We start from the raw sequence: 24,093 nt of genomic DNA, 5'->3' as shown, positions 1-24,093 counted from the left end.
AATAAAAAAAGTTTAAAAGTAAACTGTTTTAGCGAAGTAATATTATTAAGTAATAATAAAATAAGCCTCCTTCTTTGAAGCTTTTGTTGTTAGCCTTTAAATTTCTTGCCTTCCTCAAAAATACGTTTTATCTAATTGTTTATAGTTGTCTCTTTTGTAAGTCTAAATGTGAGCCTAGAATAATGTTTGAAATTTCGAAACAGCTCTTATTTTCAAAATACATAAAAAAAACAAGCACAAATTACGATCTCATTGGTAAAGTTTCAGGAGATCAATAATATTTGGCCAATTTTTGGAATTAGCTAAATGTATTTTTCTTGTTGCAGATCTACAAAATTAATCCCTGAAACATGAAGCTAAAAGTAGACTCTCAAATTAAATTTGTGCATGATTAGCCGCTTCAGTTGAATTAAATTTTATGTGGGTATATACTCAAAGCTATTGTAGTTACTTACCTGGTGCGCTGGAACGAATAGTCCCTAATAGAATCTATGGTTATACTGCATTCTGGTAAATGTAAAGCATAGTGCTTAGTTGCTGGCTTACAACAGAGCTTTTTTCTTCAAATCTGCTTCATTTTTAGGTCATCTACTTCTTTTGGGCACTCATTAAGGTTAAACAGCATGAGCATTTTGTCTTAGAAAAGTATAGTGCTGATACCGCACCAATCAGCCACACTTATTGCAAATGGTGTCTATCACAGCGTAAAATTATTTTGTTAAAACTTTACGTAAAATGCCGGGTTAAGATAATGTAAACATTATTTTTTTTTTATACCAAAGGAAAAGAGTGAAATGAATTGAAAGGAATAAAAAAATAATAGACAAATAAATTAAATAAAAGTGATAACAGTAATTTTCTTTTAATTTATACTTAAACTATCTTTATACATTGCACTTTGTTTTCAGCTACACTAAGCTAAACATTAAACATAATATACATCATATAACCTTGAAGGGTTAAATGTGGGTCATTCGTTTACTTGCTATTTTCGATTTGTTTTTCTTTTATTTTGATTCATTTAAATTTCTTGGTCCCTCCCTAAACTGTTTGCAAACAGAAAAACACCCTCATCGATTTCAAAAGAAACATATGAAGCATTTTTTTTGTTTTTTAATTTAAACATACATGTTTCGATATTTTACATTTAAATAGCTTTTTTAAAAAAATTTAGTTTAAATTTTTTTTTATTAAATATAATAGCAAGACGCAGACCATTAGATTTTATATAACTTTTTTAATTTACTAATTAGGACTACAAAAAACAGTATCCCGACTATATTATATATATATATATATATATATATCAAAAAAAGTATACACAAATATCTATGTTCATGGTACATTGGCTACAAATAGCTCGAAATATACATCATCATCATCATTATTATTCGGAAGATCGCTTCTTAAAACTTGGGAGAGGAGCTCGGTTTAGGGTAGGCAGGAAGTGTACCCAAAAAGGATGAGGTATTACTGATGAACACTTCGTGGACTGGGGGTGCAGGCTGTTTATTACAAGAATTTTACCAGCTGTTTAGTCATGAGAGAATTCTTTTCTTTTTATTTAGGGAAGGAATTTCATCACGCGAATGTCTTTTATATCACTTGAGGCAATCTCCATATTCTGCTCTCAAAACCAGTAAAGATCCTTTGAACTTTCTTGCACTTGTGATTCCAGATCTGAAAAGTAATTACTTTGTTAATATATTTTTTAAAATATAAGTTATTTTGTGTGGAAGGTTGTTAGTTTGCAGGTTACGCTAAATAGAAACAATTCAACGATCTCAGGGTCATGGAGATCACTAAAGCAGTTGTTAGTGCATTTTTCCCTTTATGTGAATGTTGTCCAGCACATTGTCGGTTGGGCGGAGAACACTGCAAAAGGCTAAGGGGCATCATGAACATTGTCATCAAAGGTTGAAAAAATAAATGCCATTTCAGTCGAGTAAAATTTATTTTGCCGAGCTTTCGACCTAGGGACTAGGTCATCTTCAGGGCTAGTTTAGAAAGTAATACTTTTACATTTCAGGGTTGGTGTGTCTTCTGTCTTGTCTGTTCATGGACGGATTTGACGAAAAAAACATTATTTCTGTAAGCAAACCTATTATCTCAGCATCACTTAACTCTTTGCGGCTAGCTAGGTTCAGTCCATGAACAGACAAGACAGAAGACACACCAACCCTGAAATGTAAAAGTATTACTTTTTAAACTAGCCCTGAAGATGACCTAGTCCCTATGTCGAAAGCTCGGCAAAATAAATTTTACTCGACGGAAATGGCATTTATTTTTTCAACCTATTGAAACTATAAATCAATCACCAAAAAGAATGAACAACAATTGTCATCAAATATTTATACTTAAAGAATGAAGGACTGTATGCGGCCGACTCAAAATCCAGATCTCTTGAAACGTAATAAGAAGAGAGTTTTCGGGGAAATCCACAGTAATCTTTCAGGATACCACTGACTTGGTAAGTGTAAGAGGAACCTCTTTAGGTAAATGAAAGAAGTAAAGTTACTGCACTCGTACTGTCTTTGAAATAGCTTGTCTGGCAACGGATTTGACGAAAAAAAAAACATTATTTCCGTAAGCAAATCTAAAGCATCACTTAAAGGTATAAAACAAAAAACCAAGCAAACAAATTAAAACCTTGTTCTGGACGAAATAATTGCAAGTTAGATGCAATTGGAAAAAAGTTTACGAGAGTTAATGAAAAAAAGAAAAAGTATTTTTTAGTTTCCAGGCGATGTGGACTGTTCAATTAGTGAACTCTAAGCTTACAAAGAGAATCTTGAATTTAGCTGTTACTTTTCACCAACTTTCCTTTAGAACTTATCTCTTTGGATTTACCTTATTCTGTAGAAATATTAGTGTTTAAAAGTTTTCCCAGCGTTTTATGGAAGAGAAATATTTTTCATTGAACCGAATGTAGGAATTTTTAGAAACATAGTAACAAAGCTAAATGGACTTCCAAAAGTGTTCATAGATTTCTGAAATTGAAGTGAGTTTCCACAACTCAATAGATAGTCTAAAAGTAATTGAATTATTTCAATAATTATAACAAAATGATCCAAACGCTGATCTGAATTACTAAAATGAAATCACTGAAATGAAAGTCTTACATAAATTTTTCAAACTCCATTAATTATAATAGAATTATATATAAGTTTAATTAAGATATATTATTTATTGCTATAAATATAATAATGTTCACTAATTAGACTTTAAATATGCTTCAAGTGACTTTTTAAAAATATATATATTTTTCGTGGTTAATTGCAACAGACTTAAGGTACCGCTGCAGCTTAACAGGGACTGCTTCTACTAATTACTGTAATAATTTACTGGTAATTAAGTATAAGATATTGAAGGATCCCAGAAGCTTCTTAAAATATATTTTGCTGTAAAAATATTTTAAGTTAGATATACATTTAATTGTTGTTAACTTTATCAGAGGAAATGGTTGCTTCTATTTTCGTAAACATTCGTAAAACTCATGCATCAAAAATCTGATTTACTTAAAGTTTTAGAATTTTAGCAGAATGTTCAGACAATTTCAGCTGTAAGCTTAATTTCAATTTGATTTTGGGCCTTTGTAGGGGGAAAAATGTTTACAAGCCAAAATTTTGTTGACCTTATTTAATAACAAATCATTGGGCTAGTCATATTGTGCAAGGATGACTTAGCCAAAATAATAAACTAAATGCAGCTCCAAATTTCTTAGAAGAGGTGAGAAAGACCCGTTGAGAGGACCAAATGAAAAAATTATTGGTCCTTTATGAAAACGATTGAAAAGTAAACCAAATTTGAAGTGCCAAAATGTGGACCTATTTACCATCAGTTTACAAAATCAGTTTCAAAATCAATTGGTTAAAATATTTGTCTGAAATAAGTGATAGAATCCTTTTATATATTTAAGCGCAAGAGTTCTTTTCTTCTAAACTATCGCCTTCATTAATATTTAGTAATATCTTAAAATATATCAATTGTAGTTGTACAGAAAAAGAAAATAAAGTTTAATATTATTATTATTTAATAAATAAAAGAAAAGTAATACAGAAAATATTCAACTATTAATTTCATTGTGAAAATGTTTATCACGCATTTATGGTAACTTTCTACGAATTATTTAACACTCTAAAGTGCAATGTGCCAGAATTAATTATTTAATTAGAGTAGGCTATGTGCGCCAAACCATGAAGAGCAGCAAATGTGGTGATGAAAATAACTACAGTCGACTCTCGATAAATCGAAATCCAAGGGACTACAAGAAAAATTCGAATTATCGAGCCTTCGAATTATCAAGAAGGGGGAAAAAAATTCGAATTATTAAGAGTTTTTATTATGTATAAGTATATGTATGTACATACGTATATTGAAAATACGTATGAGCTTACCTAAGTTTTAGACATATATAGCCTCAAGTAAAAAAGTAAAAATAATGAAAACGACAAAAAAGAACAAAAAAATTACATATGTATTTACATTTCAATAAATAATAATATACATATGTACCTAATTTAAAAAATGAACAGTTTTTTTGTTACAATGTGGCTTGACTTAGTCAGTGACTTAGAATTGTAGAAAGCGTTGATGGTGGAATATTGAAAGTTTTGGCGATATCTTCTTTTTTTCGAACCACTTTTCACGGCCACGATACTGTTTTCTTTGTGGGACACAGTAAGGGAGACGTACTTCCTATCGTGACAAACTAAGAAAGAGAATTGTAAAGTTAAACTGGGCTGGAAGGAGGGAAACTTACGCAGGAAATGAACAATAAGCGGAAAATGAGAAGTAAACATTACTAGGAAAAATTCGAATTATAAAGAGGGGAAGCGGCCTCGTTCGAATTATAGAGCCTCCTCTCCCCCTGTTGTTAAGAAAAGGATTTCGAATTATCGAGCGTATCTAAATACACTGCATTTTTTCGATTTACCGAAGTTAGCAGCTGTAGAGTTCGAATTATCGAAAAATTCGAATTATCGAGTTTCGAATTATCGAGAGTCGACTGTATATAGCAAAGAGTCTATACATCAAAATTTTCTTCTGATACCTTCGCTAAAACGGCACGAAGTATATTTTACTAAAAAGAAATTGCTGCGATGTTTTTCCCATAACAATTTATTAAAATTTGTTAACTATTTAAAAAAAAAGATGATAACAGACAGAACAAAGTCACATAAGAGCAAGAATAGCAAGATAGATTGGAGAGAAAATCGACATCTCTTCACTTATATCTCATACAAAAAGTCTTTTCTAACTCCTCTCGAGGGTTATCCACGTCAAGAATAAAACATATTAAGAGGGAGTACCTTTCAATTTGCTAGATAGACTCAGAAGTGGTAGTAGCTTACTGAGAGGCGCGGGCATGATGAACGTTTCAGAGTTGTGTGAGTGGAAGTTTTAGAAGAGAAGTTGCCCAAGTATGCCGGCTATGCACCCTTATTACTGGGGGAAATCTTCCGTCAAATTACTGAGAGCAAGCGAGACACAGAGACTGCGCAGCATCACACTGCTTTCTGCATCATCATCAAACGCTCCCTCGTACTGTACGGTCACACTTCCATATTCTACTGCCTATATTTACATCCGCCCACAAACACCTCATCTTTTATTCTGAAATTGATCAATATCAGTTTATTTAAAGAAATAAACTACTTTCATTTAAAAAGCGAATAATTTGAAACCGGGAAATGTACTTTTTCAATGTGTGTATTTAAAAGAAATCCTAGCGCTTTCAGTCCATTGGAAAGCGTTATCTTTCTGTAACATGATTTGTTTTAAATAAAAAGTTGTGGCACTAACATTAGGGCAGAATATGGTCTTTTCTCCAGCAATATTATATTTAGATCTTGATTACAGGTGCTCATTAAGAACAAAATTTTGGGCAACAATATTCTCAGAGGGCTGCTGCCCTAATTCCTGCCATTTTTATAGTTTTCTAGAAGATCTTTAATAAATTCAACCGCCCATTATTTCCTTTAAAGAAATTAAAAGTGGAAAAAATCATTTATAAACCTTTTATTGAAAGTTCATCAGCAGGAATAATATCCGGCTGAACAAAGCTAGCCAATAGAAAATGCAGAAAGTTGAAAGTATGAATTGTTCATAATTTTATCAAAAAAGAGGTTCAAAGATTCTTTCTTGTCTTGCATCGTTTCAAATCTTAGTTACTGTAAATGATGATCTGTCCACAGAAAACTCTTGGCAAACTTCAATCTCAGAAAAGAACACTAATCAAATTATGAATTCTTTTGCAGGATGTATGTTCGTAGAAGGTTTTCCAATCATAACTTGTTACTCATGTTTAAGAGAATAATTGTGGGCCCTAAAATCTATAAAAAGGAGAACCTATGCAAAAGTTGCCTATGAAGGAAAAGGTTCAGCCCTTGCAATAATCACCTTTACTATCCAAAACTTATGGGAATAGCTCAATTTTGCCATAAACCTGCTGACGAGCTACGATAGAAATAGCTAACCAGAAAGGCTGGAGATGAGGGATTTTGGAGGAAAAAGGACTTTTCAGTTGGCCTCACTGCTCAAAACCGCAACTAAACTCTTTATTGTATTTGATTTCAAATACAAATCATTCATTACATTATCCATTTGGCTCGCTACTGTTGTTGGTATAAATATGAATCTAGCGTTCTATATCCGTGCTTTAGTTTGATACAATTGTAACGTCCATTATCCTATTAATTTCTCTATCTGCTATTCGCCTTACAGTGGCTTAAGAGCAACTCGTTAATTCTTACACATTACTGAGATTTTTTTTTATTAAGCGATTCGAAAACATGGTAAACAAGAACTTTTTTTTCTCATTAGATTCTTGGTCTCTGAAAGGGCTAAACAGATAGAATAAGAAATGTACATTCTAGTTCAGTATTGGTGCAGTATAAATTTATATTCGAGTTAAACAATTAAAAAGAATACAAACAGAAATACATCTGCTCTACTTTTTCTTTGAACAAACAAAGGAAAAAGTAATTGTTAAGCCGAAAATAAATGAAGATGAAACAAGAAGAGATTGTAGAGTCAAGAGTATAAATGAAGTTCGGTAGAATCTGAAAAAGAAGTTGTTTGCGTTTGTTTAAGGAGAAGACAAAAAGAAAAATAGTAATAATATACAAGGGAGGTCTTGGGAAGTTTTTCGTGGATTTGTTAAAAAGTAGAGAGAGGGTTGTGGCTGCTGGTTGGGAGGAGAGCGCTCTCAGAGAGCCATACCTTGCTCTTCCTCACACGAAGAGAGGAGAGCTTCAATGGCGCTAGTTGGTCGGATCAATGTGGTCAGTGGCTCGCCATTGGTGGACTCTACCCCTCTACCTCTGTAGACAACTATCCCCCACAACACATACGTACATGTACCATATATACACACTATGCATACTCCAAACTTCTAGTTGGGTCTACCACATATTTTCAACAAGGTATACCTTAACGGGAAAACAAAATATTATATCTAGAATCAAATAGGGATACCACAAGTATTTATTTATTTCATTTTAATTTTAACTGGTAAATGCAACTTATTTTTCATTCTCCTTCATGAAAAATTGAAATTAACCAATCATGCATTTAACTCTAGAATACTTAAGTAAGATACTCATCCCGGCGGCTTCGGAGCCTTTTCTGGAACAAGTGCGGCACCCTTATCTAGATGAAATATACTATATTATACATCAATTTTATTATAAATTTATAACATGGATAAATTAGTGTCAAAGCACTGTTTTTCCGTGAATCCGGACAGCGCATTTTCGAAGGGATATCCAAGAAGAGAAGCTGAAAGGGCTCAGAAGACCGTTGAAGGATTTGAGTTAATGAAAAGAATTCAAATATCTGAGAGCTGTAGATAATATTAAATTGAATCGTATCAACATCCTTATAACATCTTATACTGGATCTTTGAGAGACTGGTAAAAATGATGTGCTTTATGCCGCAGTGATTTGGATTCCTAATAGCAATACTGTAATTCTTGTGATTCAAAGCTTTTTCGTTATGAAAATGCAAAAATAATATTTTAAAGTTAAACAAGTTGCAACATTAAAATTCAAAAATTTAATTAGAAATTAAAATAACATAAAAAACCGTTCAAGAAGTAAAACATAATTTTGGTTTTCAACCACCAAATTATTATTTGAAAATTTTTTGATCACACCTAATGCTGATCACGTGGTGGTCATGTCGGCTTTGGCATTTTTGCCAGACTTTTTTTTGCATAAAACATGGTTAACCATTCAGTAAAGTAGTGCAATTTTTGCATTTTAATTCTAAGGAAAACAATTATGCAATAACTCATGCAGAATAAAAACCAACTACTTCGCCTCCTCAGTCTCGTCATCATACATACGCGGACCAGAGATTTTGAAACATTTTAGTTGGCCTCAAAAACCGAATGTATGTAACTGTTTTTCACTTAGTTTTCGTAATAGTTGCTTCTAAGAAAAGTGTAATTCAGTGTATTTAGTACAGTCAGCAGTATGTAGCGCTCCTAATAAATTTACCATTCAGATGCGTGCTTATCCTGACTAGAGACTAAGACGTTCAAAGCGATCTAGGAGGGTATTTAAAAGAAGCAGATAAAAGGCGACGGGCCAGAGGTATTAGAATGTGAAGTCAAGGTTCTATTAATGAGACTGTTTTCTTCTGGCAGAAGGAAGGTAGGAAGGTACAGTGGCTGGATTAATTGGAAACATAACTAAGAGCGTTTACTATTGTTCTGAGGTTTTCGGATTGCAGGACTGAAAGATTGGAATGCTTGGTTAATGCCGACAGTTCTTGCCTAAGTCCAATTGTAGGCTTGCTCGGTGAAGTGTATATTGGATGTTAGTTTAGCAATGGCAAGTTTAGTATTTTAGGTCTTCTGCTATTAGATCTTTTAATTGTCGTTAATTGGAGTTCAAGGGAAGTCTTCTTGGTACAGTACGTCTACCTAAGGTATAGGTTGGCTTTATAAACTACAAGATGAATTTGATTGAAGCTATGGAAGTTATTCTGTAGAGCAGGGGTGGCAAACTGAATTAAACCACGGGCCACTTGGTGCAACAGGCAAGATTCACGCTGGCCACAACATATTTACTAATTTGTTTCTAGTTTCTCAATATCTGGATTCAAAGACTGAGGCGCCACGGTAGCCGAGCGGTTAGAGGCGAGACCTGTAAAGCTATATGCATTGTGGTACTGGGTTCGATTCCCGCTCTTAGGCCTTGGATTTTATTTAATGGTTAATTAATAAAAGAAATTTACAGTAAAGTATGTTTGCTAGTCGCCTCCGTCCACGACACTAATTGGTAGTTGGACGTAAAGCCCTCCTGAAAAAAAGGCAATTACTTTACTTTGATTCAAAATTTGAAAATGGACAGACAATCTTCATTAAGATGGATGTTTATCGGTCAATCTTTATCTGTATGCCGTTTTATTTAATTTCATAGACGGAAATAGTTGCTCACACAAGGACATACTCCAAAAATAACATAAAAATTGTACAGCAAACATTTTTGGATATTTCTCAATTAAATAAGAATATGTTTTAGGAATCCCTACTTCGTATTTTAAAACCGAATGATTCTGGAATTCCACTGAGAGTGGCTTATGACTTCCAAACGTCTCTGGAAGTAAATCAGCGTGTTTATACAAGCCCACAGACCCGCAGGAAAGGCCCTGGGCCACGAGTATACTCGTCTTCAGTAGTTAACGGAAACTGGGAATTATGTGTATGATATTGCCTCCATTTCCCCTAAGCGCTATTTCCTTCATAAAAACTTTTTCTTTTTTCATTTTATTTCAGTACATCGTGGGCCATAAGAAATTACCTCGAAGGCCAGATGCGGCCCGCGGGCCGTCAATTCGACTCCCCTGCTGTAGAGTAACACGCAGATATCTAATTGCTCTTTTCCAATTTTTTCACGTCCATTTTGGTTTTTAACTCTCTTCCTAAAAAGAAAATGCCAACCTGCACATATTTTTAGCGATACGTCACGATCGAAATTTTAGGAAGTATCGTAATCGAAGAGAATGTAGAGAAGATTTAAAGAATGGGTTTTAATTAATGGGATATCGCCGGATTTACAGTGGACATTAACGATTATGCCCTATGAAACTCTATTGAGGTATTCTTACTCTGGAAATTTGAAAAGTGACAGTGGGAGAGAGGGGCATCCATTTCTTCAATCCATTGAGAATCAGATGATTTTTTTAGACTGAGTACTTTCTCAAGGAGCTAGCCAAGCGGACGGAAGCACACTTCGCAGTTAAGAAAACATTTTATCAGCATTCTTTCCGATTAAGGGAGGAAACTATGGCGGCTACCATACTGAAGATGAGAGAGATGTAACCTAAACTCTAACCGACGTTTAGCGATAATGTCAAAGGTAGAAAGTATCCGGAGTTTAAAAATTATTCCAAGGACAGCAACAGGACTAAGGGCGTAGAAAGAGGATTGGTTTCTTCAAGATAAACGGAATTATAGCTGACGTAAATAGTTGAAATGGAATTTTCATTTCAAAATTTTGAAAAAGAAAGAAATTTTCAAAATGCATTTACACTTTATCTCTCTCTCTCTCTCTTAGATAGATTAAAAGTCTGCTGTTTTTAATTAACACTGTGAACAGTCAAAAAAATTTCTTGAGAAAATGATTAAACGAACGACAAAAATTCATTAATTTTTTCATCAGGAAGTTAGATTTTGAAGAGTTCAAACAATTTTATACTTTGAAGGAGCAAAACAACAATCGTGCACACTGACGGAGCTATTTGTCTGTAAGAGCCCTCAACATGAACGAAATTCCTCACAATGATGGATGCGTTCGAGAGAAATAGTAGTCGCTGCAAGCGCCCGATTTTAAACTGGCCGCTCAGCGCCTTAATTACCCTACCTCTGTCTATAATTCTTTCAGAAATTACAAAAATAATTAACAACGAAATGTTACCAACAAATTAAGATGATTTGTAAGTAAATATCTGTAAATAACTTTAAGTAAAAATGATTGTGTTTTTCATAAAAATAAGGAAGTAATAAGTCTACTTTATTATCCAAATAATGTTACTTTTTTTATTTTAACGCAAGGCTAGAATACAATAATTTAAATTCCCTTCGTAGCGCATAATTGCAGACAAACAATCCGTTACTAAACGTCTTTTCATTTTACTTATTCCCACTACTTTTAAAACTTTCCCACCTATTAATCTTCATTAAAACATACAGACAAATGTCTCTTTTATTTATATAAATTGATTTAAGAATAAATAAAGAATAAATATTAAATTTAAACTGAAGAACGCGTAATTACTTCTCCTGTGGAATAAATGAAAGTAACGGAATAATTTATTTGCATTCTAACTAACTGATGCAGTTTAAGAATTTTTGTTTTAGTAATTTATTATTAAATTCGTATATAAATAATTTTGGAAAAACTCCATCTGCGCAATGTGTTCAAAAAAGAAAAGAAAGTGTAGCTTTATTTTTCATTTTCTCAGTCAATGATGAAATTAATAATATTGATATAAAGAGTACCTAATTCGTAATAAATTATAAAGGTATCGACAGGATCTTTTCTTTTTAGCGAAATAAAAAACATTTCAGGAATCTTAAAATTATTTAACTATCGATTAATAATGATATTATAATTAATATTAATATTACACAGTTCTTCCTTAAGGTTTTTTTTTTTTTTTTTTTCATAATAAGAACAAATTATAATATTAAAGAAACTTTTGTACAGATAATTTTGAAGTTGATTAAAGATTTTATTTGGAAATTATTGCTTCACTCACAAGTAAAATATTACAGCCTATCAGAACAACAGCCGGAAATTGCATCTTTTGAAAGAACCATACTATGCAAATATTAACTTGATCTTTCATAATTTGGAACCTCTAATTACTTCCGATGCACAATAAATAAATTGCACTTTATAACATTTTAAATATTATGATAATATAATTAGTAAATAATTAGCAAAAATAAATTTAATTACAAAAACAAAATAAATGAAGTGTTATAAAAAAATTCAAAATATTTGGCCAAACTGTCCATTTATCTTATATTTTATTCATTAACTGGTTCTTTCCATTTTTGGCATTTTGCTGCTATTTTATTAATATAATATTGCATTAGAAAGTGCTGCATCCGACACAGTTTGAATTGCACTGTTTTGGTGCGTTTTTTAATAAAAACGACTATTTAAGAAAATTTATCTTCTTTATTTCTCTTTGCATTAATCTTTGCTTTAATGTGATATTTGCTGTATAAAAAACGAGAAAAAGTTGGGCATAACATTCTATATTTTTCGGAATCGATTATTTTTAAAATATCTTGTTTAATTGATCAATTTGGAAGGCATTGTTTCTACTATTTGATATTACTGTATGAAACAGTTCTACGATGTTGAAATTATTCCAAATTCACTTCTAAAGTACATTCTCTCTCACAATACTGACGTGAGATGTGATACTTAAATTCCAAAAACCAAATTTCCCAGAGATTCAAACTATGTAGGGTACCTACTTCAAAACTTGCATACATTTCTTTTATTTAATTAACATAAATAACCCGTAAAACATTAGACGGAACAATATGCACCTCTCTCAGAAGGGACATCATTTCAATGTAATTTACGATTCATTACGATCATTTTATATTATTAGGAAGGGCTAATTATTTTGACTAAATTCCGAGTTTGAAGGTAATTCTTTGAAATCAAGAGTTTGTAGAAAATGGATGAGTTAGAATATTGAGAATTATAAGTGTAAATCGTACGAGTGTGGTCGAAATTCTTTTTAAAATCAGAATTGGTCATTTTTTAAAATGTACAGTACATAAAGATGGTTTACATCTGTTACATTGTTTCAAAGACGTATTTTGGAAAGTCATATTCAGATCGGAGATCGTCATAAACTAATTATCTTTAATTTTTTAAAGATAAGTAAGTTGTGCGAAATAAATGCGTGCAGCAACTAAGCCTAGGCTAGAAAGAGGAACTCATTCCTGCATTACGCCCCAAATTTTGTTTCATAGCTGTTGCAAAACTTCTCGTAGTTAAAAAAACTAACCTAGCCTAGCATTTCTGCAAAGATCTTCGTGATCCTACAATTATCCAAGACCCTGTTGTTAAAAATTTGTTGATTATTTAAGAATCTGATTACTACCAGAGCTTACCAGACTGCTCAGTGCACCTCCCTGGAGAGGCTTAAGAGTTTTCTAAAAATAGGTAAACAAGTTACGAAAAAATGTGAATAATCCTGCATTTATTTCTGTATACATAAATCTTTTGGAACCAACGACTATTTCTTAATTTTTAAGAAGAATTGAGGTTCCTACTAGTTTAACAAAAATAAGCTTCAAATAAGAAAACGTAGTAAAACGAGATCTAATTATTATCTTCCATAGCTTTATTATCAACAGCATGAAGCTATTGAATATATATGAATATGATTAAAGCATACATAAAGTACGAGATATCATGAATTAGATAATATCGATAACATAGAATGATTTTAAATATTCTAGTGAGGTGAAGAGTTGTAGCGTAGGGAACAGCAACACACAGTCAAGAGCCCCAATCTGAAGAATGGTGAAGCAGCGCGTAAGGTAGGCTTTTGTGGTGAAATTTTGTGCATACCAACTTAGATGTTGTTAGTGAGCCTAAGTTGGTCTGGGTAACATGAAAGAGAAGCACTCTGAAGACGAGAGTCTTTAACTAAGCCGCAGGACATTCTTGAGAAGCAGTCATCTGACAAATGATCCATACATCGACTTACCGTGCGCATAAGGTTTTTAGCTGTACTACGAGTATTATACTCGTATACTGGCTTCTGTAATATTCTAGCAGGCGTTCGCAGCGCTAGGACGCTTGTAAATTCATTGCGGTTAAATGCCTGCACGAGCATAGTTTTAATTTATTGAATTTTAATTAAAACCACAGATTTTTACAGAAACTTTTGTGAACTTTAGTTTTTCTGGTCATCCATTTTGAAGATTTTCTAAACGTTCATCTAAACCCAAGCTGGGCCAAATCAACATAAAAATTTTATAAGGTTTTAAAACGTTGGTCATTAAATTATTCCTGATAAAGGAAATATATATTTGGAATAAGTTTGCAAGAATAACAGATATACTATACTACCCTGATTAATGTTCGATTAAAATTATTGAGAATGAACATTCTTGTTACTCCATCTTAAAAGAAAAAAAAAAGAAGTAATGTTTTCCAAAAGTGCCTTGCTATTAAGCTGTTCGTAAAGAAAGAATAAAACTAGGTTTACCACTAGAATTAGATAAGTAATAAATAATGTAACGAGGCGATATATTATTTTATAAATGGCAAGCGAATACTTCATTTCCCATCATGCACCCGAAGACAGGGTATGCGAGCTTAGAGGCCAGCGCGCTGTCTAGAAATTATTATTCTGCAGTCGCTGCCCATGGATCTACTGCCTGTTGCGGTATTCGATATAAGAACACTGCAGACCAACTTTAATTTTCTCAATCTAAAAAAAAAGGCTTTTGAAAACGTGAGTTACTCGAGGTTGCTCAAGTTTTTTTTTTTTATCTTTAAACTTCAAAGTTTCCAAATTAAATGGAAGTGACATTGACTAATTCTTTTTTTCTTTGGGACTTGTATAAAATATATAATGGTTAAATTTGTTGTCTGTGATTAATGCTTATACGATCTACAAAAAATGCAAAATACGTATCTAATTAATATCAAAGTTCGTGTTAAATAGGGACATAACAAACTAAACATACAAAGTAATTATACAAGTGCTCACGATTTAAGTAAAACACAGTTAAGTTCTTGAAGTGAAAATTGAGAAAAATAAAAATACACCTTATTTGCTGCAACAAATTTGCATTTCTGTGCAAGAGCACTTTAGAGGGAAGTTTGAAGCCAGTGCTTCAAAAATTTCACAAATTTAATATTACCAGCTTTGAAAATAGAAAGTGTCTCGTACCCTATATGTTGCAAAATACTTCGGAAGGTTGAACATAAAATAAATAAAGTTTCTGGAAAATAAGGAAAAGCTAAAAATTCTAACTTGAAACATTTTCTGTTCCATCAATGACTACTATAAACTGAAATTTTTTAAAACTTCATGTACTTCTAAAACCGTAAGTATTTGGAAAATATGTAATTAGAACAGGTCTGAGTAAATAGCACGGCTCTGTTTTCTTAAGCTCAGAACTTGTAACAATAAATTCAATTTTTATTTATTAATTTTTTAAACAATGCTAGCTTGTTAGTTCATTTAACTTTCTCTTAGAATATTAAAAATAATTGGCTCAGAAAATAAGTTGATTGTAATTTTTTTCATTATTTAAATTGTTATAACTGGAAGAATGACGTACTAAGCGGAATAATGGATGGTCTGAGTTTATGAGGACAACCTATCTAGTAGATAATTATTACACTATTTAGCGATATGCGGGAAGAAATGACTTGAAAAAGTCACCTAAAAGAGGATAAAACTATCAGCTGTTAGCTTAAAGAAGTCAAGGTAGATTAATAGTATTTTCATTTATTCAATTTTATTGATGACATTCGTTTTTATGTAATTACATAAAAATAAAATTGTCAATTAATTCAAACTATCACTTTGATACTTTTATAACTACTTTTGAGAGTTTTCTAATGTAAAAGGCGTAGAATTAACAGCTAAGTTTGGTAGTTTTCTGAAGCTGTGGAAAGACTAGAATAAGCAATCGATTTGTTTTGTAAGGGAAAGAGTAAAACATCATTGCAAAATTTCTTCGTTTTTTTTATCAAATTGCCAAAATATGTATATATTTTTTAAGGTGCGCCAACAACCAAGGTTATTGGCGTCCGGTGCCATTTTCAGCGCACTTCTGGCCTCTGGATAGTGTTTTCTTATTATAGACACTGTCCATCACCGGACTATGAGCTGTAAGAAGCTCCTAGGTAGAGAAAATCTAAGGGCCAGCAGCTGGATTTGAACTCTTGATCTACGCGTTGGAATCCAGCATACAGTAACCACAGAGCTAATCGCTTGCCTGCTAAAGTATATTATACACAAATATTTAACTATAACTGTGGTTCTCAAGAGGCCTGGAGTTAACTGCTCTGAGCAAGAATAGTTTTTTTTTTTGACACTCATCTATTCATTTGCAGACTTAAAGTCTGGAAATGTAACTCGACTGTCCTAAAATGTTCTCACCTCTGTTCCCCCATAACATGCTGCAACTTCAACGACTCTTTAAACTCAGTAGAAATTATGGCCCATCCTTACAGTCTCAGAACTTCGTTTACTTTGGCTCTTAAAGCTAGCTCCACTTCAGGTAAAATAGTTCATGATATCATTATGTTATCACAAAAGTTTTGCCAACAAGGCTACTTCAAGAACAGAGAACTGAAGAGGTTCAATGAATTCGCCTTCATTAAGGTCGGTTTGTTCTCAAAAGTTAGAGACAGACCAGACAGACGCTCTGAATGAGTATAACATTTCTTACCAACCAAGCATTGGTCACTCATCAATGCAGCAAAAAGCACTCCTCACGGTCCTGTGAAAGAGGACTTTCTTTTTTTGATGTTTTAACTATCGAAGATGTTAGTATTTAGCCTGACTGAGCTTCGAGTTCATTCCAGAAGTTTCATTATGACATAATATTCGCTGAGTTTACATTTACGTGTTGCTATTAATGAGGCTAATCTAGAAACTTACAGCGAATAGAAAATGACCTAAATGTTTGGATGATTGAATAAAAAAGGCAAGTTATGATGATATTCTTGTGTCCAAGTGAATACAGACCTACTACATGGCGGAATTGACGAATAAAATAGATTGTTGGTCTATTTATAGCTCTCCATGAAGCATATTGTAAAACAAATTTGTGGTCCGAATATCACTGTTGAAAAAAAATCTCTTTTTAATAAAGTGAAAAATGGGTTAAATAATTGAGCGAAGAAGCCAACACCATCACTAAATGTTGCAATAATGGGGACAAAATTATTCTATGTAAGCTACTTCAAGTTCAAAACATAGTTTTGTGTACAAGACGTTATTCTATCCTGTCTTCTAACCATGACAATCTGTCTATGAAGAGAACCCCGAAATTTAATTTTCTATTATTCTATGTTGGAAAAGAATAAACATTCTTTAGTACAAACTGGACAACCTTGATCACAATTTTATGTAATATTTGTATTAGCCCATTGAATCATCAAAAGAAATTTGAAGAGGGTATGATTATCCATTTTGCAAACGTAAAATATTTTGCACAAAATGGATAAAGTTAATTCTAAAAAATATATGGCAATAACTGTTTCAGTTGGTCAAATAGTGAAAAGTATATTTTCAAAATGTTGTAATAAAAGAAATGAGATTACCTGAGATGGAAGGGTAGGCGGAATAGGCGGCCGCCGCTGCAGCATCCAGGTGGTGTGCCGTGGTAGGATCGTGCAGCCTGTGCTGGGGGTGCCAGCCAGCCGCCTCTTTGTACTGGTGAGCAGGTAACAGTAGACCGCCTCCATATTGCATATTGTGCTGATGATACTCATGCACCGCTCTGAAATTGGTATTCAATTTGGTAATCTAGCTGTACATATAAGCGGTACTTATGTAGGTAACACATGAATATATTTATTGTTACAATCAGAAATTTAAATTTAAATGTCTATTTGAGTTGTCACAGTAGCGTAGGAGTTGAAAGCGCAGCCCGCAAAGCTAAGATCCTCGGATTGATTTTGGATTTTACTTAATATATTAAATGAGAGATTTGAGCTAAATTTGTTAGCTATCCGCATCTGTGTACGACACGTGTTCCGTAGTTAGACGTTAAAGGCTCCAGTAGGGGTTTATCTTACTTACGCCAATTTGAAGCTGGTTATCTGGCCTTCAACCGAGTTACATTTCTTTTTGGTACGGAAAACTCAAAATTTTTTCGGTAATGAGGCACTTCCGTTCATCCTATTTTCTTTAAATTTGGATTTTTAGACGTAACGAATTGGAGGCAACGAGCTCTGAAAATGGATGACGCTGAATCGTCGTGCCTAATACTATGGCGTCATTGACAAAGGTGGTTAATAAGCTGTGTGTTAATCAATTGTAGACTTAACTTCAGTATGGTTATATTGTATGGGTACTGTATATCAACATTATGTCTTGATGTGCAAGAAGGCCGTGGAGTTGAGCGCAGGAAGATTTGGGTAAGAGCCTGGAGGAGATCATGTTGGTAGTTGCTAATTCCCCTCTAGAATGGTATACGATCTTCTATAGATTAGGGAACCTTCACCAACCTTTTCCTCTGCCTTAGGGAGCATTTTTTTCTGGAGAATCGTTTTAAAATAAAAAGTGATAGACCTATATGACGGTAAAGAGCTTTGAAGATTAAAGAAAATAATTGGAATCATAGATAACCTCCAAAAATTGAATAGCTGATTCAATAAAGTAGACAACCTGTTTTAAAGTACACTGCTCCACAAAAAAAGTGGCGCACTTTAAAAATGCGTTATTTTTTTTTTCTCTGTAACTTTTTTATTCTACATTTTATTTTAGTTAGCAAATATAAGAAGTATAAAGTTACGGGAAGGCTAAAATAAAATAAAAAATGATCTAAAAGAAATGAAAACCTTTAATTTAACAAAAAAGTACTTCTCGGCAAAAAATGAGTTTGAAAGAAAAATGTATTTCTTCCGATTAAAAAAGAGAAAAAGAATTTTAGTAACTGTATTGCTCGGCTTATTGCATCCAATCTCCTCGGCATACTCCTTGTTAAATTCCTCCCATATCTCCACCAGAGCACCTCGCAACTCTTCTAAGCTGCTGGGAGGATTATTTCTCCATCTTAATCGCCTACCCAGCTCATTCCAAAGATGTTCAATTGGATTTAAATCCGGGCTGCGTGCTGGCCACCTCAAAACACGAATGCTAGTATCCTGTAGATATTGAACAACACAGGCGGCAGTGTGTGGTCTGGCATTATCTTGCATAAAAATAAAATTCTCCCCAATAAATGGTGCATAGGGTATCACATATTGCTGCAAAATTTCCCTCACATACAAATCTGCATTCAAGATTGCCCTGTTGAACACGTGGAGCTCAGTCTTAGCCTCCATAGAAATCCCAGCCCACACAGCACTGAACCACCTCAGAATGGTAGTCTACCAGAAATATTGCACGGAGCGTAGCGCTTCCCAGGCCTTTGGTAAACTCGTCGCCTCCCATCAGATGCATAGAGAGCAAAACGGGACTCGTCTAAAGAGAGAACGTTTCTCCAATCGTTCTCAGACCAGTTGCGGTGTTCCCTAGCGAACTCTAGACGGGCTCTCCGATGGTCTACGGTGAGCAATGGTCCTGTGGCTTGCTTCCTAGAGCGTGAATTCATTTCAGCAAGCCTTCTTCGTACGGTTTCGGCACTGAGTGAAACTCCACGAACAGTAAGCAGTGTTTGAGCTGTTTCAGAAGCAGTTGATGTACGATTTCTTAGAGTGTGAATTCTAATAAATCGGTCATCTAGTGCTTCTGTGGCTCTTGGTCGACCCGAACCTTGTCTACGAGTGCAGAGGCCTGTCTCCCGGTAACGATGGATGGCTCTACAGACGGTGGTCTCAGGCAACCCTAACGTTCGTGCTGCGTACCGCTGACTCCGTCCATCCTCAACTAATGCAATAATACGGGCCACTTGCTCTGCTGTAATTGAGTTTGCAATGCTTTCAGCTTGAAAAAAGTCTAAACGCAACTGTAGAGGTCAATAAATTTATTTACTGTTGAGGTAAAGTTCACGTTGTTGTTTACAAAAAAAGACCGAAGGGGATTAAACGAGGAATTGCTTCACTATTTTCAAGAAACTTTGGACCTAGTTTCGATTAATTGTTCCCTGACATTTTATGAAAACAATTAAAACTAATAATCTTTCCCCAAAATGTGACAAAACAAAAAATAAACGCTTTTTTTCAAAGTGCGCCACTTTTTTTGTGGAGCAGTTTATTTCCTAGAGCTGATTTTGTTAAAAAGCTATCTAGTGCCATGGTAGCACTAATTTTCTATTTCTATTTACGATTTTTCTATAATTGAGTTGCGCTGTTGAGTTGTACATGAACTGACCAATATGTAAAAACTACTTTTTCGGACTCAAAGAATCTAAAAAGGGATATTTTTCAGTGAAAAGTAAAAAATCAGCATGATCGGAATAACTTTCCTTACTAACTAGTAAGATAAGTGAAAATGAGCTTATTAATAATAATTTTTGTTTGTACTATTGCAAAAACTGATGCTCCATTAAGCAAATATTGCGCGATTAATAATCTAGTTTGAATTAATTAACCAATAATAACTCCCATACAAAGTAAACCAATTTTTCCCGTCAAGCAAAGAAAGTGCCAGCTAGAAATCACATTCTAAATTCTTTCAAGACAGAGCATATTCCAGCCAAATTGAGTGTGTCTTTAATTGTTTTTAGATTAAAAGAGAAATGGCCATCCTTTCTTAAAGGTTCTCACTTCAATTAGTTACCGAGGTTAGAAATTGACTGTAGAAACTGCAAGTTGTTCATTGTAACATAGTGGAAGAAGATGAGTTTTTGACTCCGAATGGGCATTTAGGGCTTGTTCCCTAAATTATTGTACGAATTTGTTTTTTAAAGCAACCATTGAATGTGGTTACATTTCAACTTATCTTCCAAAAGTACAAAATTGTTTCTCACAACCAGGACTTCTAGATAGATTTTTGTAGTTTTTAGCAAGTACCTTTTCGTAAAGAAACATTGGTAAAGGGAACAATAATGTCGAAATCAACTAACTTTTTAGAACAAGAAATTGTATTAAGTAAACTAGAGGAGGAAATAGTCTTGCAAGAGTTCACGATAGATTTTTAAAAGTAAAAACAGCCAAGACTTAGTGATCCTCCATATTGTACACTCAGTGATTTCCAGCTGACAGCTGGCGTCCCACGAAGTTCACAAATCTGGAACTCAAGGTAGCCCCTATAATATTTATTAAATTCAATTATAAAGGTTTAATTTCAGATATTATTTAAACAGTAAGTTAATAGGCAGGTAATCTCCTCTTATAAACGGTTAATTGCCTAACAGAGTCTCCTTGCTATAATTATGATTTGTGACTATTACTTGCTCTTTCTGGTTACCTTTATGGGTAAATATACCTCCATATATAAATTATACTGCCATTTATGGAATCTCCTCAAGAGTTTACTTTAATAGCTGTACAGCTAGTTTTAATTTGTTCACATAATTTTTACTACATCTACCGTCCCTGCAACAATAAAATATCTTATTCTGAAATTTCTGTATACTATTAATGACCAGAAGTATAGATATTAAACAATGTAGACTTTTTTTTTTTAAAAAAAATAGCCAAATATGCTAGCAGAAGTAGAAGTTCCTGTAGACATTAAAGAGCTCCCAAGAGATCATACACAACAATGAGTTTAAATACTCTGGATTCCAAAACAAGTTAACAAAATTGTTTCACTACTTGGTCGATTTATGGAATTCTGGAATGAGTAACTACTTCTCAAGGATGAGACTTCTTAAAAGAGTGACTCTGCGTAGATTTTTTATTGATTTTATTTTTTTAAGGTTTCTTTATCTGATTGCGCTTACGTTGGAATAGTGACTGCATTGAATGCATTAAAACAAAAAGGTAAATTATAATAAAAGGGTTGATCGCCAAAAACTGCACCAGAAAAAGCGTAACGTTGAAAAACATCCAACTTTGACAATTTTAATTAGTGAATAAAATGGTCTAAAAGCGTGCAACTGCGTTTACATGTAGTAATACTGGACTGATTTTATTTTATCTTTTTTCCCCGTTTAGTTAATCAGTAAAATTAAATCTTTGTAAAACTTTCGTCCCGAAATACCTTTCTTTTATTTCATGATCGCCACGAAATGAAATGCATCTTCTATCTCCTTACTATTGCACTTTGTGGCTCAGTTCGCCTAAGTTTAAAATTGAAATTGAAAATCAACTCCTTACTTTATTAGTTTATTTCTTCGTTATTAGTAAAAATTCTTAATGGCCTCTAATAATAATCTCAACAGAACCATCTCAAAACTCAAAACGTTCTCAATTAAATCTGGTACACTTTTATGGTTTAGAAAGAAAATTAGCTCACAACCTGAGCGCTACCATTTGACTAGCAGTTGTGCCGAAAGCCGAAAGCACAAAGCGGAAGAATTCTACCCTTCAATTTGAAATAAAGGCTTTAGAAAAAATAAAAAAGAACTGTTGCATTTAATAAATGTTCAATATTTCATTTTTTAGTGACCATAAGTGAAATTAAATAGAATGATTTTAAGTTATAATACATTTTTAAACTGCCATTTACTGCACTTCTTTATGGCGAAGGAATGATAGGAGCAAATTAATTGCATTTAGTATCTTTGAAATTGCTATAGTTACGTTTCCATGTAACCTGTACAGAGATGGCTGACTAATTGCGAAAACCATCGAGCAGCTGACTTTTTATACAGTCATTAGGAGAGCGATGTATGACAAGTCTTTATTGAGTGATATAAAATACACAACTAGAAGAGACGATGTAACTCAAGTTCATATCCTATACAACACAAGAAGTGTAGCTGACCGTCAAACAGTTTTGTCATATCACGTATAAAAATTCCTGAGCTTGACACAACGTCCGTGGAATGCTGTTGTCATTGTGTAAGCGGAACTAGAACTTTAGACTAAAAAGGATAAGGAAGGTCAACGTTTAAAATATTTTCGTTAAATTACTCCATCGATATTAATATAAAATCTATTAATTAAAGCACAATAATTTTAGAAACACTTCATAGTTATTTTTCCGCTTTCTTTGGAGGACATACAGATATTATAGAACGCATAAAACGTTCAGCATTAAATTCATCAATGACAAATCTACCGAATTCTAGCATTTACTTTAATTTTTAATTTTTCCCTTTTTTATCAGATTGAAGTCTGTCCGTCACTGCGAGGTCCAATTAACTTAATGTTAAATGTCCTTTCAACATAAAGGTTAGAGATTTTGGTTGTAGAAAAGAGAAACAAAGATTTTAAACTAGAGATTGTAGATCGTATTCTGGGTGACTGCGGCTACAACAAAATATTACTTGACCCTCTACATAAATCCACTGCCTTCTTGATACTACCTCCAACCTTCTTTTTTTTCTCCCACCCCTCCTCTCACCCACTCTAGAAGTATAGTAAATTTCCAATAAAACCTGTGTTGAAGTGTGGGAAAAATAAATCTAAAAGGGGTATCTATATAAACATGAAGGAATATCGCCCTATTATTATGGAACTTGGGACACATAAAGATCATTAACTGGACGTAGTATTATTCTGCCATATATTATTACTTTTTTTAACTAAACATTATGACTAACACAAGAAATATTCTCATAACAAAAGGTCTTATAAGAATTATACTAGTTTAAAGAAAGATTTTTGCTCATTCTTGGCTAGTAATTTTTAAAAATTATAATTTAATTTATAAACCTAATTTGAAACGTTTGTGGAGGGCTGTGATAGCGACTGGATGTCCGTTACCTGCCAATTTAAATACTATTCTGGCAGCTGATGATGGCAGCATTTACACAGAGCTCTTTGAAATCATAACAAACAACAAGATAATTCTAAAACATTCAATATACTAAAGAAGAATGTAAAGGGCTGATTTGCTAGCTCAAGAAACCAATAACAAAGAAAAAAAAATTCAGAAAAAACTAATTTTCCCTAAATTTTAGCCGATTAAATATTCTATATTCTATTATCCTTAATTATAGGCCCAACAAACAGGATAATCTAATACTTAGACTGAGCTGACTGAAACTGGTTGTAAACGAGCTGGTTGAAACGGTTATCGAATTAGTTTTTATCTTAAGAACGCAAAAGTGTATTTTTAAAATTGGTGGAGGTTGTGGGAGATGTATTTGTTCATGTTTAGTGATGCTACAATTGTATAAAAAACAGATGAAAAATATTCGTTACAACTTTTAACAAATATTTGTTGAGGTTGGAATTGTATATTGCCTTGATTGCTAGGTTTTTGATTAATCAAACTAACGAAACAGCGACTCACTGTTATTTACAAGTAATTTTAGTATTTTCTTTAGTTTAATAGCTCTTACATCAGTA

General features: G+C 33.2%; 1 protein-coding gene across 3 annotated transcripts in view; it reads right to left on the bottom strand.

Annotated features, from left to right (window-relative positions):
* Nucleotides 1–837: 837 nt before the first annotated feature.
* vg (transcription factor vestigial) overlaps nucleotides 838–24,093 on the bottom strand; it is a 126,900-nt gene continuing 103,644 nt past the window's right edge. For all 3 annotated transcript variants that reach the window (XM_074133718.1, XM_074133710.1, XM_074133701.1), the window contains 2 exons: nucleotides 17,344–17,522; nucleotides 838–1,680 (listed from right to left, as the gene is read on the bottom strand). In XM_074133718.1, coding sequence (XP_073989819.1) covers nucleotides 1,631–1,680; nucleotides 17,344–17,522 — 229 coding nt within the window. In that variant the 3' untranslated portion in view covers nucleotides 838–1,630. The remainder of the gene's footprint in view (nucleotides 1,681–17,343; nucleotides 17,523–24,093) is intronic.

This window comes from Rhodnius prolixus, unplaced genomic scaffold (genome assembly GCF_049639745.1).
Source record: "Rhodnius prolixus isolate KJV_2025 unplaced genomic scaffold, Rpr scaffold_1, whole genome shotgun sequence".
NCBI lineage: Eukaryota > Metazoa > Arthropoda > Insecta > Hemiptera > Reduviidae > Rhodnius > Rhodnius prolixus.
The sequence above is the reverse complement of the archived record's forward strand: the minus strand, read 5'-3'. Positions and strand labels throughout refer to the sequence as shown.